The sequence below is a fragment of the Gobius niger genome (genome assembly GCF_951799975.1).
Source record: "Gobius niger genome assembly, chromosome: 9".
Classification (NCBI taxonomy): domain Eukaryota; kingdom Metazoa; phylum Chordata; class Actinopteri; order Gobiiformes; family Gobiidae; genus Gobius; species Gobius niger.
The window spans coordinates 29212655-29231768 of record NC_136860.1 but is presented as its reverse complement, the minus strand read 5'-3'; the positions used below and the strand labels follow the sequence as shown (position 1 = coordinate 29231768).

Sequence of the window (19114 nt, the reverse complement as noted above, 5' to 3'; positions counted from 1 at the left end):
ATTGGGTAGAGAACTATATTCATAATTCAGCATTTTTTGAAAGTAGTTTTGGAGTAATTATCGAAAGTTTAGATTTTTCTCCCCTTTGTTCCCCCCCCCCCCCAACTGCTTCAAACATGGCCACATATGTGATGCCATCTGTATTGTATATGTAGCCTGAAAAATGTTATTCCGAAATTTCCCCCATGTTAAACAGTATTTACATTTACTTGTAATGTATATATTTACCCGTCATACAAAAAAAAACTTGCACAACCATAAGACTACTTCAAAAACCTTTCTTAAAGTTTTCTTTGTTGTTGGTTTGTTGTTGGTTCTTAAAACTCCTGGATAGATTGTACCTTTTCCATCTGAATGTATTACAGGCACCCCAGCTGAGTATTCATGTATATACACACAGGTGACTGCAAACCCCTAGGCAAGAAATACATGGTGTAAAATGGGCAAAAATCTGTATGCAAAAATTCTTCTACCACTGAATCTACAAAAGAATGGGACCAACCACTGTCGGCCCACACAGTGTTTGCCCACCTCTGCAGAGTCACAGCCGGCTTGGATCACAAAGAGGCCTTTCTGAGGAGCTGGAGGCGAGAATGATTTGACATAAGAGGTCGTTTGGTTGACTCATATTTGGCCCTTAGCTTTTCAAGGTGAAGAGGCATGAAAGAACGCTTGAACATCAATAGGTGAGCAGGCGCCTGTGAAGGTCCAGGGGCACTCTCTTTCATGGCTTCCATCATGAGCCGAGGAAATGGCCCATCTGTCACCAGCCCCGTGCATTTCAATGGTAATCAATTCCGCGGAGGAGGCACGGCGAGCTCGGGACAACCGCACGCTCGGGTAGGGGTGTAAGTGAGGAAACTGGGGTGTTTTATACTGTGGCGCGAAGAAAACTGCAATAGTTTGAGGGATTTTTGTGAGTTTGCTGCGATGCATGTAGTCTGTTTTCCCCATCAGAATGTTTACATGTTGTTTTAAGATATACCGTTAATCAAATGTACAGTGTTAGTGGATCTTTATGGTTTTACATTTCTATTTCTGTAAATTCTTCACAAGCGGAGGTTCAAAGCACTTTGCAATACTTTCAAGAAGCAATGCCATAATTTACTGTAAATATGATGACATGATTGATTAAAAGCCTTGACACTGTCTACGAAGGTGTTCTGTTTCCCACAAATGTTTTCTTTCACAATATATTGAAGGACAAAACCACATTTTATTCCGAGACCAAAGAAATTGCTACAAGAAATAAGGTCAGACGCTCGAATATTTAGTTGGAGCACCTTTAGCTTTGATTACAGCGTGCAATTGCTGTGGTGTCAAAAGTTTTATTTCCATCCAATGTTGCATTTGTTTTTTTTTGTATGGGTGATGGGAGAGTGTGACCACTGCGCACAGCTTTCTCAAGCACATCCCACAGATTCTCAATGGGGTTAAGATCTGGACTCATGTATGAAAATGATGTCACATGCTCCGCTCTTTCACAATGTGAGCCCCATGAATTCTGGCATTGTCATCTTGGAATATGCCCGTGCCATCAGGGAAGAAGAAATCCATTGGAATGACCTGGTGATTCAGGATGTTCAGGTGGTCAGCTGATCTCATGCTTAGTGTGGCTGAAGATAGACCTAAAAGTTATAGTTATATCCAGGTGGAAAGTTTTTAGTTTTTTAGTTGTTTGTTTTGTTTGTATGTATTAAAGCAGTACTAAGTAACGTGTTTACCTTAATAAATCCTTTCCGTAGTCCCTGTGGGGGTAATACAAGTGTTAATGGGATGATTGGAGGGTCTTTCATCTCTCCCTGGTGTCTCTGACCAGAAAACCATGTTTGCAACTTGACTGCCACCGGTGCGGAGAAAGCAATACACACTAATGGAATCACGAAGAAGAAGCTAACATGCTAATGGGCAAAGCTAACTGCGGGCTAACGTCACTTTAAACAGTATTTACAGCCAGGTTTGAGTGAAAAAAAATATTTCTATTGTAAAATTGGATGCACAGTAACCCTCTCTCCCTTCGCCTTTCCTGTCAGTGTAGTATTTACTCTCCAAAACAATTAATAAGTTAAAAAATCGTAACTTGCTTCTACACCTGCAGTTGCGCTTATGGCCTCTAGGGGGAAGAGTTACTTAGTACTGCTTTAATCTCCCAAGTTTAAAAAAAACAACAAAAAAACCACAACAAACAAACAAACAAACGTGCGAATCGATCTATTTGGACAAGTCAGAATAAATCCAAATTTTAACTGTTCATAGAATAAGCTCCTAAAATACATGGGTGTATTCTATTCTATTGTGTTATGGATACATACATATCCATAACAGTCATAATAACTGTCCTCTTCATGTTTGAAATAATGAGCCTGTAAAACATTGCTTGAAGACAGTAACGCTTGTCTAGTTTTTGAACGAGTGAATTGTTGCATCATCATTTTGCAGGATCTTGTTATTCTGTTGTGCGACTCGAGAGGACACACGATAATTGTGCTCTTTTTTTTTTTTTCTCCCTTATGTGCGCCACCACCTTCAGCTCCCCTTTCCCTGCAGATGACTTCATTTCAAATGACTTCCTTCTTTGGCAGTCATTTTCTGCTAGTGTTGAGAAATGTTTCAAAAAGAGACTTCCGTTTAAATGTTGTGGTTTCAGATCAGTTGCGTCAGTGGGAATAGAGGCGGCTGAATGGATGAGATATTTGACCTTTTCGGATTTGTTCCTGGGTAGTGCACTTGCCGGAGGGCCTGGATGCAGGAGAGAGTTCAATTATCACTTCTTTTGTTCTAACTTGGTCTCTCATTTGACGTGCAATGGTTTTAGTTAGATGTGTATAGTTTGGTTAAAGGGACTATACAGAGTTTAAAAATGTTAAAATTATGTGTTTTCCTCCCCCTACATGTTCCAGCCATGTCCTAATGTGTAGAATGAGCTCAGACCTGTTCACCACAACTGCCTCTAAAATCCTGCACTGTCACTCAAAAAGGTGTTAATTTGGGTCCGAAGTGCCGTCATGCACAAGCTTAATATAGAAGCTGCAGTTACGCATAAGACCTGAGGGGGCAGTAGTGAGTATAAAATGACGAACTTGCATCTAGTCCCTTCAAGTAGATGGTCTTTAATACAGTATACTTCCTCCCTTTTCGAAATACAATGCTATGAAAAGGTCAGCAAAACAAATTCTTCCAATGTAGATCAATAACATTGTTTAAATATTTGATTAGGCAATCCGAGCTCGCTTGTAGTTGTAGCGCCTTTTTAAACCACCATAATAATAAAGGGGGGAAAAAATCCTTCAAACTTTTAAGTAAGTTTCTTTACATTGCTCTATGTATTTTGCCTGTCATTGAAATTACTTTTTAGGCTTTTATAATTAAAAAAAACCTGTTCGAGTTTTGGCACATTATTGTTCATTGAGCAGAAGCAGCAGCAGGTCACATTGTTGCCAAATCTTTAGCAAAGGCTTGTGTCATTTGGCAGGATGATGGAGCGGAGTGGCTGACAGCTACCGGCAGGAGACATGTCAACACTATGACAGATGCTTGCTTTTCCAAAGGCCATGATGACTTTTTAGTTGACTGGGCCTTCACTGAAACTCCCTCCACATCCTGCAATAATCCAACAATCAGAGTACAACACCAAAGCGGGGAGCAGATAAGAAGTTCTTTATAATAGTTTCGAGTGAGCACAGAGGGTAACCATGTCTTTGTTTGGCAAACGATGGGCTGTCAGTACCACAATGCGCGGGCACTGAGTCTCGCTGGGTGGTGGTTTCGGGAGTAGAAATGAATGGTCTCTATGTGTGATGAAGATTTGCAGTTTGCAAAAGATACGTCAGAAACAAAAGGACAGGCTGTGTTGATTTTCAGCCAACACATTAACAAGAAGAGCTCCATCTCCTTTGACATTCAAAAGCTGTCTCCACCATTCATTCTCTTTCAGCATGATTCTAGATGTCGACATCCATGGATCTGTTATACTATAGACAATAGATCAGTTAATTTATACAGGGACAAGCTTCTAAACATATCCATTTTTCCAACGAAGTAAGAAAAAAAGTCCAGCTGTGTCGATCTATTGGACTTTGTTTGCTTAATATAAGCATACTTAAATATTGTCTGAGGAAAATGAAAAACTTTGATCAAAATAGTTTAATTTGAATCATTCATGTAAGGATCCTTTCATTCACGAATGTCCCTTCACTTTTCTACAGACGTATCAAGATGCCTGCACTCATGTCATGTTTTTCCTGTTTTAACATGTCATCCATACTCACCTCATGCCCATATCTCTCTCCACCTCTGTCTCCCCGTCTAGACTCCATCTTGTGTGACGTGGGGGAGTTTCAGTGTTCGGACAAAGCCAATTGTATCCCAGAGACGTGGCTTTGTGACGAAGAACCGGACTGTCCCGACTCCTCTGACGAATCTGTACAAACATGTAAGTCACCCATTCATCCATTTACAACAACATGTTAGGATGCATTTGTGACCCATCACGAGAACCGGGGACACAACTCGGTTTTGGGGGCATTTTTGCGGGAAATAGCTTGTGATAGTGTAGTCTCCAAAGTTTCCAACAATGTATAACAGATGGAAATGTGAGGTGATGAAATATGTCAAAGAGAGGAATTGGCCTCTAAACTTTTGGGCTGTTCTCACCTCTCTCTGAGTGACAATAGGGCTCATTTACATCTCATTTAGAAAAGCCATACTGCTGTAAAGCTCCCCCTGTCGTGTCATGTGTGTGGGGTTTCAGTCCTCAGGCCTTGAGTTCACTCACTCAAACGCACATAAACTGATCGATAATAGGCGTACGTATTTGCATTGCCTTTTTTGCGTGGCATTTGTTCGCTAAAGGATGTGTCAACAACGCAAACCAAAGCAGCGGTGCCTCCTCCCCAAACAACAAAAGGAAACAGGAGACGAGCGTATTCTAACGTGGAAACAGGTAGATGTTTTGTTGACAGAGAGAGAAATCAGAGATCAACTCAAACGCAAAATCCATCGTAATAAAAATATACAAAACTTACTGTTTGGTGCTTTTGCAGGAAGCTTCTGCAAAAAAAGCGAAAATCACAAATAAAAAACAAAACAAAATATTTTGCTCTAAACTTGGGTTGCCGACTTGTGTCCCTGGTTCTAGTGACTGGGCACATATCAGTGAAGAATGACCGACGTTGGTTTAAAGAAAAGGGTTTCTTATTCTATAGAACCTATGGGGGCTAGTTTGCATTGTCTCTCTTTTGCTTGGCTGTTTTCATCTGGGTGCTAGTTTCCCCCATGAACCTATTACATATGCATTGTAGTCCACAACATAAGCATTCCTCCTCAGGATCCTGGCCCAAGATGTGACAAAAGTGTGTGCCACCAATGCCTCAGGGTGAAGGTACAATGCAACATGACACTCCTCCCTTTTGTGTTTCGAGTTTGAGTTCATGAATGGCAATTTTTCAACTCTTCACCCCATTAACACTGTAGCCGCTGCCTTGCAAGTCACCCATACCCTAAGATGACAATGAAGTCTGAGCAAAGTTGTACATTTGTAGCGTTTCCTTTTGTTGGCAGGAATGTTATAGATACTTCACAGACATGAGCTGCAGTGAATCTTCAAAGCAAATGATGATACTGAAATAGAACATATTGTTTGTGTGTTGAGTGCTATGTGTTGAGTGCATTATGGTCCAGGGAGAGAGTTGTGCTGAAAACTACTGATAAATAAATCAAGAGTACTGGTACACTGTGCTTATGCTATTGCACAGAAGAACTGATTGAATTGGACTCATAACTGTCCTGAAAGGCAGAATAATTATAACATGTAATTCCGCTGTGCTTTATACGCTTCAGATGAAAGTTTCCTCTTGTATCGTGTGATGTAACTTTTAGTGATTTTTTTTTTTCTTTCTTCCTCCCACAAGGACGGCAGCACAACAAATCACGTCAAACCAGAGCAGGCAAATGTCAGTCAGAGAATATGCTGTTGTTTTACGGACAGCAATATAAAGATAAAAGATGAAGCCACCCGCTTTAGAAGGACCTGTCTTGGTGGGATAGGACAGCATAAAATGGACCTGGACTCACACAGATAAGGCAAACCAAGTATGATGTAAAGTATTGTATCATATTGTAGTTCTGATACTCTTTACTCGGGTTGGTTTAGTGTTGAGGATGCATCAACGCAAGAGTGGCCCACAGTTGTCAGTACATCTCCATCTTAGAGACACCAACCACACCTTTGATGACAGTGTGGTGAGAATTTTAGCTGAAGATACAGTATGGTTTCAGAAAATTGTCATTTAAACCAACAAACCAAGACAGTATGGCTGATTTTACCCAAATATGTGTCACATCCTCTTTGATCGAACCACTTGGCCATGGTGCTCATTAAGTAGATCCATTTAGTGATCAAGAACTCCAAAGACTGAGCAAAAGGCTTTCCTGGCATGGGGCTGAGGACAAGTTTGTAATAGTTTCAACAAAGACACTAAAGTATTCACGGCAATGATCTGGACATGCACCAAAACTGTGCCCCTGGTCCAATAAACGGTCACAATTAGAAGGCCTTTCTATGCTTCAGGCACTCAAAGCGCTTTACATCCAGGAACCAGTCACCCATTCACACTCTCATTCATACACCAGTGTACGCAGATACTGGAGGCAAGGTGGGAGACGTGTCTTGCCCGAGGACACAACGACAGTGTGCATCTGCAAGATTCGAACCATCCTCGGATCACAAGACGACCCGCTCTATTCTCTGCGCCCCTGGTCCAAAAATGCTTCGTAAATAAATGAATTGATAACATAATTAAACAGAAAACCAGTATAACAACAGTAGTTTATTTTTCCAGTACAGTAAATTAGCTGTAAATCACGTCGTCGGACTTGCCACTGTTGCTGTGATCCATCAACCCCCCCCCCCCCCCCCCCCCCCCCAAAAAAAAAAAAGGGCTCCTTCAAACTGTGACATTAAAATGCAGCACGGGTTCGTCATCAGCGTGAGTTATCGGCCGTAATTGGCTCTTTATGGTTTTGGCTCTGGCATCTGTGCATAAATTGACCACACTGTGCAATATTTATTAATGTCTTAGCGTGCAAAAGGTCATACATCAGGCGGGGCACATGGAGATCGTGACGCTTGTTAGGGAAGAAGGGAACAAACAGTGATGGTTCTTAATCGAGGGGAGATATTTCAGTCGTTCAGTAGCTAGCTTTGTTTTTATACACATATGTTTTTCTTCATTAATTCCAACCTGTCAAACATTGGGTAAAGATTTGTAGAGAGCACTTTTCAAAGTGGACGGCTTGTGTTAGCCGTATACTGTGCTAGCATGTAGCATAGCTGATCTGTCCTCAGAGTCGTGGGTTTGAGTCCAGGCTCCGACAATCCTCTTAATGTCTTGACTCTCTGTCTTAAAGCAGTACTAAGTAACGTGTTTACCTTAATAAATAATTTTCGTGGTCCCTGTGGGGGTAATACAAGTTTTTATGGGATGATTGGAGGGTCTTTCATCTCCCCCTGGTGTCTCTGGCCAGAAAACCATGATTGCAACTTGACTGCCACCGGACCGGAGCAAGCAATACACACTAATGGAATCACGAAGAAGAAGCTAACATGCTAGCGGGCAAAGCTAACTGCGGGCTAACGTCACTTTAAACAGTATTCACAGCCAAGTTTGAGTGAAAAAAAATATTTCCATTGTATAATTGGATGCACAATATCCCTCTCTCCTTTCGCCTTTTTCTGTCAGCGTAGTATTTACTCTGCAAGACAATTAATAAGTTAAAAAATTGTACCTTGCTACGACACCTGCAGTTGCGCTTATGGCCTCTAGAGGCAAGAGTTACTTAGTACTGCTTTAAAGCTGTGGTAATCAAAATATTTTCTTGTCGCAGTGTAAACTTTATGAAAGAGAAACAGACCATGTTTTCTGCTTTGTATCTAAATGTAGCGCGTTTTCCTCCAGCGCGAATGAGGAAGTCAGAAGCGAAATTAGCGGTCCACCCTGTTCATGTCTCAACTCTGTCTCGCTACGAATGTGCTTCTAATTAACTGAAGTGAACAATCGGGAGGATTTGAGAAAGCTGAAAACGTATCCAGGCAACAGCTGAGAGATTTGACTCAACTACCTCCCATTCAGGTAGTTCAGCTTTAAGGCCAAATAAGTAACAATCAAAATGGCGTCCTGGTTTGAAATGTGAGAATGAAATAATTAGCCTCAGCAGCTGGGCGCTTGTTCACAGTTGGTAATGTATGTATGCTAAACACTGATGGCTTGTTAAAGAGGGGGTTCCCACAGCGCTAACACAGGGAAAACAGTTGTCAGCACCGCACTGGAAACGACTTTGAAGACTTCACTTTGTTGGTTGTTGGTGATATAATGTTTGCGCGGAGCTATACTGGAACTGTGCCTTCCAGATGTGCGTATTTGTGTGAGAGACAGGGAGTGAGTAATGGCACTGAGCTGTTTTGAAGTTTATGTACATAAATTGAGACGAAACAGACACTTTGGTACATATTATATTGTTTGTGCATAGACATTTGTAATAAAATGTATTATTTGTGCTTTAGAAATACCAGATAATCATGTTCACTCAAGCCGTATTATAGATGTTAATTTTTTAGGCATTTCATAAAATAAAGGCTTTTGGGCCTCTTCAGTGAATAAATAAAGGTAATATCAATTTGAAACTTTTGGTAGATTTTTGGCATACATGTGAGAAAAAAATATATATTGCAAGTTTTCTGTGTTCATATAAAAACCTAAAAAGGAACAAAAATTCCCATCTTTTCAGCGACGAAATCTGAATAATGGATTGAGCTACTGTACATTCAAATTCATGGTTTTATTTTATTGATAAACGAGTTGCCAAAACTTTTTCAGAGTTTTTTATTGGATATTATATGTTCAGAGACCAATCTGGCCCCCTGAAAACTGAAAGAAAAGAAAAAATAATAATAATAGTTTTGCCTGTAGTGTCTCCTTTTAAAGATGCATTATGCAACTTTTCATGTAAAAAAAAAAAAACGTTGATATTTGTGCATATTTGACCTTGCAGTGACCCAATGCCTGTATGAGTGGTTAACATGGCGCCTTTTCTTTCTATCAGGGTGGTCTCTACGATGCTTCAGGATCAATTGTTTTGTAGGTTTTTCTGGTGAGAGGGTCCATCAGCAGTGAAAACCTTCCAAACAATTGATCCTGGAGCGTCCTAGAGACCACTGTGAAGGACGGTAAAGGCGCCTTGCTGACCACTCATACAGGCATTGGGTCAGTACAAGGTCAAATACGCACAAAATTCAACTTTTTTTCCACACAAAAATGTTGCATAATGCACCTTTAAATCAAGTGTGACCAAACTATTAGCATTGGCCTAGCGACCGGTGGGTATTAAGGCCATTACCAAAACATTTTCAAAAGAGAATTTGTGTGTTTTTTTCCGATATGAGATAGAAGTATCTTCCTTTTAAACGTTAGCTATGTCTTATATGATAGTAGGGCTATTCGCCACACCATTTTGTTCAGTGATTGTTGGAGCCTTCTTCTTCGGGTTGCCTATAGCTGTTGCCATTGCTGCAGAGGTGCATGTCCGAGTCCATCTCAAGGCAATCAATGCAGCGCACACTCCATGTGACAAGAAGGACAACAGCAGCAGCAGACACGAGCTCTTTATAAAGGCCCATTATAGACAACACTGTGACTGCCATGCTGCAGTACAATGATCGCGCCATTCAAGGGCGTTATGGTGTTCTAAGAGCTGACCTCGTTGAAAACCGCAAACATTTTTAAGGCCTTGATTTACTGACTTTGGTACATATTAATTTCAACATAAGCTTGCTCTTATCTGTCATCATCTGCTGCCATTCATTCTTGCGGTTATTTACATGTAATGACTATGCCGGCAAATGTGTGCTTTTGATGGGGTACATCCTGAACCTGGATGATGGCCAATTCTTTGCTATAGCTATCATCACAGCCGATATTATGTTAAAATTTAACAAAAAAAACATGCACATCCTTTATAATATGCAAGAAAGTTGAAATAGAATGGCATTATTGCAACAAAAAGAGCATATTCAAAGCCTTAAATTCAGGTTCTGCGCTCTTTGTGATTCTGCTTATTTGACTGCTGTGGGAAAATCGAGACAATACTGCGAACCACAGTGCCATGTTCCACCTCACGCAACGGATAGGACAAAGCCCCAGCCATTTCTTGTGACTTCTAGATGTATGCATTTTAAATCGGCCCCACTGTTCACCCTGTGGGCTTCTCTCGGCAGATAGTTCCTTGATTGCTTTCCCTGTCACTTGTGAACTTTCTCTATTCATTTTATGATACATGCCTCCGCGTAACAGATAACCACATAACCTTCCTTATGGCGTCCACGCGTCGCCTGATCTCCACAAGGCAATTAATTTTCACTCCGATTAACGTGAGACCCATTTCTTATTTGCTTACTGTATGCGCCGGCGGACGGAGGACCCGCGCATATTCATTTGAGGGATAGGGCACAAGCTCATTACTGTGGATTATGTATCGATAGAAAGGAGAATTAGATCAGATTTACGCTGCAAATACGGGACTGGAATATAATATGATGGATTGAACAAAAGAGCACGTGTATAGCCTATAGGAGAAGTAAAATTGCTTTGTGTCGAGAAATGGACAGTATATAGCTATAGTATGACAGTTTGTCCTAAAGATGGAAAAGATCAGTTTCAGCAGCTCTTAAACATAAATTGAAGAGATAGTTAGACAATGTGCAGCCAGAGAGCATAGATGCATTATATAGCTACAGTGTAAAGAATGATGATTTTATTGCTTACTTTCCTTCTACTTCCCCAGAAACGGTTAGAATTAACAGGAATGAACGACATACTGCGGAGCCGCCTCCATTTTATCTGAAGTCCAAGGCGGAGTTGGAGAGTACAATGGGCTGAAACACTGGCAGCCCAACGTTTGATCAGAGATGCAGTCATGAGATTTGCAGAGTCTTCAGAATTAAAAGAGGAGAAAGGGAGAAAGGGTGAGGGAGAGTAGTGGCCTTGCTTTGTGGTACCTGGAGGAGGAGCCCTCGGTTTATCCGCCCGGCTCAGGCCTCGAGGGAGCGGACAGCTGACGGGGGGCTATTCAGGGAACGAGGGGGGAAACTGCGCTCTGTGCCTTTTAGGAAAACACTAAACAGCGCTGTATGGCAATAGACCAAATGTGGGGCGGGTTTAAGAGCTTGTGTCCAGGTGCAATGTTTCTATGGATAATTCTCTGCTGCTTTAACGAGTAGAACGAAAAGATCTAGGTCCAAGTTGTCTTTCACATTGTCTATTTATTAAGTAAATAATCATATTTGGCAGTATCTTGATGTATTTGAGAAGGGGACACAGCAGATGACCAGTACTGACTAAAACGTGACAGAAATCTTTAGTTGATGTGACTCCCCATTGTTCTTAATGTGCAGTGTTAATGGTTTCACGGCGTTTGGATATTTATGGATGTCTTGTTGTAGGTGGACTGTTAAAGGTACTTGAGTTTAAAAATGATACAATTATGTATTTTCCTCCCCCTACACTTTCCAGCAATGTCCTATTGTGTAGAATGAGCCCAGACCTGTTCACCACAAAATAAATAATCTAAAATCCTGCACTGTCATTCAAAAAGTTGTTAAATCGGGTCTGAAGTGCCGTCATGCACGAGCTTAATATAGAAACTGCAGTTTGTATAGACCTGAGGTGGCAGTAGTGAGTATAAAATGACCATTGACCAACTTGCATGTAGTCCCTTCAATGCTTCAGTATATAAAATGCAATATGTTCATATATTTAATCCATAGTGTGGTTCATTTCATAATCCCCTATAGTCATTTACTCCAGTGTTATCTTATTATACAAATTGTTCATGTGGTTGATACATAAGTGCTTGTTCATAACAATCAAATTTTACAGGGGACTCAGACTTATTCCCTGTCTGCTGAACACAAGCAAAATGAAGACACTGTAAATTGTATTGGCAGCACTCATGCCCTTTGACATGTGTTATATCAGATTTAATGTTGTATTGATCTCCCTGCTTCTGTGAGTCCAAATGCCAAATGTCTTCATCGACATATGCATTTACTACAGCTTAACAGTATCTTTAGGATAAACACATTTCCAATTGGAAATAACTCTTATATTGGTTGTGAGTAAAGATACTTCTGGTAATTGTTAGTAAAAGACTTATTAGTCATCTGAGAGAGGAACCTCAGCACTGAGATTGGGCTTCAGAAGAGGGTGAATTTCCTATTGCTGCGGTGGAGGGTTTTGATGCGCTGCTGCAAGGGAGATGGACATATCTAAATGGCTTGAAAGGTTAATGCATGGGTTTCAAGCTTGGGCGATGGCAACAGACAAGTGTCAGGAGGTAGGAACAAGGAAGGAATTGCAGTCTTGCTCACCCAGGAGCCAGGCCGGGCTTGTGTTTATGCACCAATTCTCCTTTTACAATGTGTTGCATTTTTACAATTTAATTTGCTTAAATAACATTTACATCTGTCTAAGCAGACAACGCTCTAGGCCTCCCCCTGCATCCCACAAGGTGGGTCCTTTCCCTTAGTTGAGAACCGCTCGGATATAGCACAGAAAATATGATCCAGCCAGGTACTTTTGACTACGGTTTAAGATCTGAAGATGGGTCTGTGTTTGCCCCCGACCGTGCACTGCTTGACAAGTTGCACAAGGTTGAAGGGTGGGTCAATGCAGACACATTTTCCCAATAGGGAACAATAAAATCTATAAATGAAAATAAAATAATGTAGGATTTATCCACATTATTTCCGTATAATTTGTAGATTTCCTCAAAAGCTGAATATTGGTTTTCTTGTTAGCCCTTCTCAAAGTAATGCTGCCAGCTTGCACTCAGTGTCTCCGGTCCTAAACCCTGAGTGAATCCTGGACGAGGGGATTGGATGGACTTTTGGCTTGTGTCTGTAGTGCTGCCATGAGGAGAGCTTTGTGCATCAGAGAGGCCAGTGGATCCTGTGATTGAATTGTCCCTCCCGGGGGACGCTCAATGAAAAGGGTCAGCGCGCCACTTCAAAAAACGGGTCTGGAAGCCTTGTGTTTCATGACTATAGCGCGGCTCGACCCAATCAGGGACAATGTCGATCTGTCTGTCCCGGAGCAAGAGGGAGGGGATGTGTTCAAAGACAGGGCTCTCTTGGGAGGAGGCGGGAGGCAAGACGCTGTTCCCCAGCAGTGGGAGGGGGGCACGTATCCCATCATGCACTGCTCTAATGTCCTCACATCTTCTGCAGAGCGTATCAGAGTCCGACTGAGAGGTAGAAAACAGACGGCACTAAAGGGACAATGTTGCTACCTACGGCATGTGCCCTGTTTTAAGTTCAAAAAGTCGCTATTTTAGCTTCTTCTCTATCTATCTAAAGGCCATAGTTTGTTAGACTTGATTATGTCCTGCTTTAGATTTAGAATTTAGAGCCTTGTCCCTGGTTAACTTCTATTTAGTTCTGGCTCTGTGAAACTATAGTCCGATAGTCCTTAATTACATGAACTGAGCCTATTGAAGTCTTGCTTTTTAGACTTTCAGAATGATAAACCTAGCACGGTGGATGAAGTGTTGCTCAAAGACGCGATGTGCACTGCAGATTGACTGCAATTTTATTTGTATTGCTTTCCAAAGTTTATTTTTGAGTGATGCAAGCTGGGTTTTTATTTTCTGATCACTATTCAGTGGTCAGCTAAACTCCCTTGAGTCTAAGAATGGTTGCTTGTCTTTTTATTTTTGTTTTGTGGTGAACCATGAATATTTCATCTTTTTATTATGCTGCTTCTTGTTCATATATTTCTGACCATTGGCTACAAGATGTGCTGAAAAATGAAATACTAAATAGTTAAACAAAAATCTGACCAGTTAACCACATTCTGCATTAAACTCCCACTGCAATATTGTTGTGTCCTTGTACAAGATACTTCACACAATTCCCTCATGTGTCCGTGTACACTGTTGTATAAAATGTGTCTGTGTGAAAAAATGTCGCACAATGGAGGCAAATTATTCAATGTCTACAATCTGGCATGGTGTGTTTACATGCATGTGTCTCATGTGCGACTATTATCATGCACTGTCTTCACCCATTAGATACTAGATACTGTTTATGGGCAAGTGTATATAACGTTCAAAGACTGAAATAATTATAAATCATGAAAAATGTACTTTTTATGTCACATTCTCATCAGAAATATACCTCAAGTGCTGTTTTTGTGTCATTCACACATATTTGTTGTTATTCCACTTAGCTACTTTTATATAACAAGTGCAATATTTGACAATAAAAGAAAAAGAAAATGCTGCTTGAAGTATAGACATAAAAGGTATAAGAAGAGTTTGTTTGCGTGTTCAAAGTATATTTCTTTTAACCGTCATCCTTTAGCCATCAAACAGCAAATTATGAAAGATCCAGATGTTTTCAGCTGTTGGTCAAAGCCTGGTTAAAAAAATCATTTATGGACTTTGTTTGATTTTACTTTAAATAAGAAATAGCGTATAAAAGTGGTCTCTGAGCTAAATTATATTATAGGTTTCTGCTTGTTGTGGCGTCAAACATCATCCTACAATATGTTAATCATGGAGAAACCACAGATGTAATATAAATGTTATGAAAAATGGCAAACTTTAATATAGCATAATTTCATTCATTATGGGGATAAAAGGCTCTATTTAAACAGATGTGCGCATTTGTAGGAACAGGCTCAAAAAGCTAAAGGTAATTCTATGATTTCTGTGGATAATACTATTTGAAAGAAAGAGCACTTTTTTGCATGTCCTTTATTAGTTCCACATTACATTGATTATTTATGACATAACATTTAATCACGCTGTAATACTATATTAATACCATCAAATGCTTTCTGTACCTTTGTCTAACACGGGAAGGTGCTCTTTGTTCCAGCTAAACCCACATTGCATCAGACACATTTTAAAGCGTCGCTTTGATCTTCACCGCAGTTGTCTGTATTTTAGATGAAGAAGCCGCGGTCTGTTGTGGTTGAGCCCATCACTGTCCCGGGGCGGTGATATCAAGCTGGTCTCATATTGAAATAAGTGTATGTGAGTGAGTGTGGCTCCCAGGAGAGGCAGCACCGCGAGGTTTAGGGGCTAATGTAGCGTAGCACCTTGTTATTGAGCTGAAGGACGGATGGGGATTTTTGCATTATGTAACGCTTATTTTCCCTTATTCGAAATCCCACCTCAGCTGCTAGTGGAAAATATACGAGTATGAATGGTGTTAACTCAAGAAGCTCAAATACATTTTTATTAAAATGCCTCTCAACTTTTTATTGTCCTATCTCGAGCTTGATGTCATAATGTTTACCTTCTTCTGCTAATGGAGAGTTGGAAAATCCGTTATTGATCTACATTTGTTAATCCATTTCCCGTTGAAAATAATCATCTGCTACTGCTGCAAGTGCTTGTTGGTGTGCAAAATATCACTGAATAGCTAGTAAGTGAGTTTGGATAGGCTCTCAGTCATCCAGGAATGATCTATTGGGGTGAAGATTTTAACATATTGCCAAATGTCTTATATTGCACAAAACCCACAGTTTATTTAAAACAATTAACAACTCTAGACAGCAATCAGTACATCCAAAAGAAAAGACCCCATTCAAAGAGTAGTGTAGTGTATTACATTCAGTGTTAAGTGTCAGCACGTGCGGCTGGAGAAGATCGTCTCGGACACTTGGACTGTAAACACTGGAACTCCTCAGGGCTGTGGACTTTCCCCCTGGCTCTTCTCCCTGTACACAAACTGCTGCACCTCCAGTCAACAGTCCGTAAAACTGATCAAGTTTGTGGACGACACCACCCTCATCGGACTCATCTCGGACGGTGGTGAGTCCGCCTACAGGAGAGAGGTGGACCAGCTGGCGTCCTGGTGCAGCCACAACAACCTGGAGCTGAAGACAGTGGAGATGATCGTGGACCCTGAAAGACTCTCCCACCCCCATCTCCATTGTGGACTCCTTCCGTTTTCTGGGCACCACCATCACCCAGGACCTCAAAAAGCTATAATGTTCTCACTTTAAATTTCATGTCTGCTCTTTCCCTCAATATCGCCTGTTCTGCAACTTCACATGTTATTGTTCTTCCATCTTGCATTGTCGCTAAATGTCTGGCACTGTCTCCTGATCGAAGCAACACGTCGTCCTCCGCTATTTTTACCACTTTTAACCTGCCACAAGTACACCCTGTTTTGTTCAGCTGTTGCGGGCGAGCTTTAGTCTCTGAAATACGGCGCTTAATATCATGTGTGTGCTCTTTTGGCTCTTCAGAGGAGCAGTTCTCTCCTCGGGCCCCTGCCATCTGTTTCACCAGGAGCGGCGTTAGGTGGCAGACAGACATGTTGTTCTTCTGAAGGCGACGCAGGCTTTTAACTATCACTAATGAGCGTTTCCTCTATTTCACTACAGGCTATGGGAGAATAACCTTCTGAGGGGAGCGGATAACCTTGGGGGAATAGTGGTAATGCGGTTGCAACCGAAAATACTTAGGTAAATAGCGATTCGCTTAATTGATATAATCTTCCTATTCTGTGAGGCAAGTCTTTGGACACATTTTTCTAGCTAGCAGTACCGGATTGGTCGTATACATTTATAACAGAACTGTCACATTCATTTCAGTCTGTGAAGTAAAAGTGTAAATCCCCTGGTTCTGTTGCATACAGTTACACAGGGGGAGATTGTGCCCTATAAAGATATACCAAAGTGAAGTGGATTTGGGGCTGTCCTATAATGTCCTTTCAACTCATGTGTGACAACAAGACAACACTTTGCTATTGTTTCAAAATATTTCAGATTAGTTTACTTGGGCTGACAGAGACAGCGTTGAACTTTGTGCCAGTTTTGGTTCCATGTGGATAGACCCAGTAATTATCAATTATATTATCTGTTAAGCAGGTCAAAACTAGGGATGCAGCGATACCACTTTTTCTAAAGCTCCTCAGTGCCTGTGCTTTATTCATTTATCTATTTTTATTTAACAGTAGTATCGAGATGGTTACTTATTCCTGCAACTAAATGGTCTCTTTTCGCCTTTTCTACAGCTCCATGTAGATTTTCTCGTGTGTTTATGGCAACTTAGCCAGTAGCTGCAGAATTTTGATACTTTTGCTGCAGCTCATTTTCGCTAAATATGGACATGCAGTATCTTAATAAGGATTTTCGGACTACTTTTTAGTCGCTGGGTTAGTTTTTCAGATGAATGAGCCCCTGGGCATAAAACGGCGTAAGAATTGCCAGAACTGTTAGCCGCGAGTTAGCGGCTAGTTTAGCAACATTAGCCTGTGTCTTGTAAACACTGCAGACTCCACGCTGCAGCATTAACAACGTTTAGCTCTGGTTAAATCCAGCACAGACTCTGATTAGGGAGTGTAGTCTGTAATAAAGTCAGCTCTATGTGGATTATTGTATTTCCACTAAAGAATTTTCCAGTTTGTTGCCATTTTCTCTCCTCAGTGGAGAGGTGCCGGCCGCACGTTAAGTGGTATCGGTATTAGAACAAGCGTGGTATCGGGCCGATACCCAATGCTGGTATCGGTATCGGCGCATCCCTAGTCAATAGAATCGCGTTTTGATAGTGGAAAGACATAGTGCTCCTCAGTGGCAAACTATAGGCTCTTTTGAATGTTTAGAATGCACGCTTTGTATAATATCTTGGTTTCACTTATCTCGCCCTATATGGCCCTTATTATTTCCTTTACACTGACGCTTCCTGCTTTATGCAAAACCATTCATGTCCTATTGAGGAGTGTTGCCTGGTGACTGCAGCCTCCTCATCACGTCTTCTTCATGTGTCAGAAGTGAATCTGGGAGAGCATTGGCGCTCTCTCTCCTTTTAAATCCCTCTCCGTCTCTATGCTTCTGCGCTCTTTTTTTTATTCGTTCCCAGTGAGAATCTAAAGGACAGCATTTCGGCTCATGCCACCTACAGAATTCGAAGAAAAGAAAGAGCATATTCAATTCAATGCCTGTCTTCAAACCAGCATGATCTCTACGATATATACAGCAACGGGTTTTCAATGGGATACACCTCATAGTACTTTGGTCGTATAACATATTTCTTGAACATTTTGGTACTTGATTGTAAAAAAGCCACTGGATAAAGCTTATTGAAGATCTTGGCTCCACAATTAGTGAAGTGTTCAAAAATAAGCGTTACCCATCATGACTATTCGCATGTACATAATTGAAAGTACTTAGCATTACAGATTGCCTGACTTTGCTTGTGGCTTAAATCTGCCATGGTTAAATTACATGCGCCAAATGTTTTTGCTCAGTGTGTGAACTGTTTATCTCTCTCACCAGATGTCTTGTTCATTTAGGGTCAGAAGAAGATTTTTGAAGGACAAGTGCACTGACGATAAGGCGAGAGACTAAAATGGTTCAGCTCTGTGCAGCTTTCGCTCGTCATTTGGCAACCTCATTCCGAATTCTTGAATGCAATCCAATCATGTGGATGTACACTCAGCGACTGCAGTTTTATACGGCCGTTCTGAACCTGCGCAATGCATGAATGTTTTTTGATCATGTTGAGAACACTTTGGGTGGTGAAGAAGCTTTAATTAACATACAAAGTAGTTTTTTGCAATAAAAATGTGTGGTACCAAAAGCCGCTTGTGGGGAGGCAAAACTATTAACACTACAACAACCCAGTTCAGATGAAGGCTCCAGAACCTTTGTCTACAATGGATGATACCTGTACATGAGAGAGCGCTTCACTTAACATGGCACTTTCAGTTGCTTTATACCTAGGCAAGGAAATAAATGGAAGCTTAATACCCGTTAACTGTTAATATAGTCTATAGCCATAGAGAGCTTGAAACAAAGTTGACATAATTAACAGTTAAATTCTTAAGTTAACTCTTATTTGACCAATTTATTTTGCATCTGTGGACAACACATGGTTGCAAACCTGCCGTTACCCCCGTGTGAACACGGCTCATCTCTGCCTCAGTACAATGGACCGAACTCTATGAGCATAAATCACTGACATTGTCCTTTATTTATTTATTAAGCCTGAATAATGGAGGCTCTAATAGATGGTGAAGGGAATAAGATAATGCTACCTCCTGAAG

The 19114-nt window shown here is 41.0% G+C and overlaps 1 protein-coding gene across 12 annotated transcripts in view; it reads left to right on the top strand.

The window, feature by feature from the left end:
• lrp1bb (low density lipoprotein receptor-related protein 1Bb) overlaps positions 1–19114 on the top strand; it is a 451054-nt gene that overhangs the window by 120008 nt on the left and 311932 nt on the right. For 10 of the 12 annotated variants that reach the window (XM_079563322.1, XM_079563321.1, XM_079563329.1 and 7 more), the window contains exon 2: positions 4310–4432. The exons of the other annotated variants lie outside the window; for them this stretch is intronic. In XM_079563322.1, coding sequence (XP_079419448.1) covers positions 4310–4432 — 123 coding nt within the window. The remainder of the gene's footprint in view (positions 1–4309; positions 4433–19114) is intronic. 12 annotated transcript variants of the gene reach the window in all.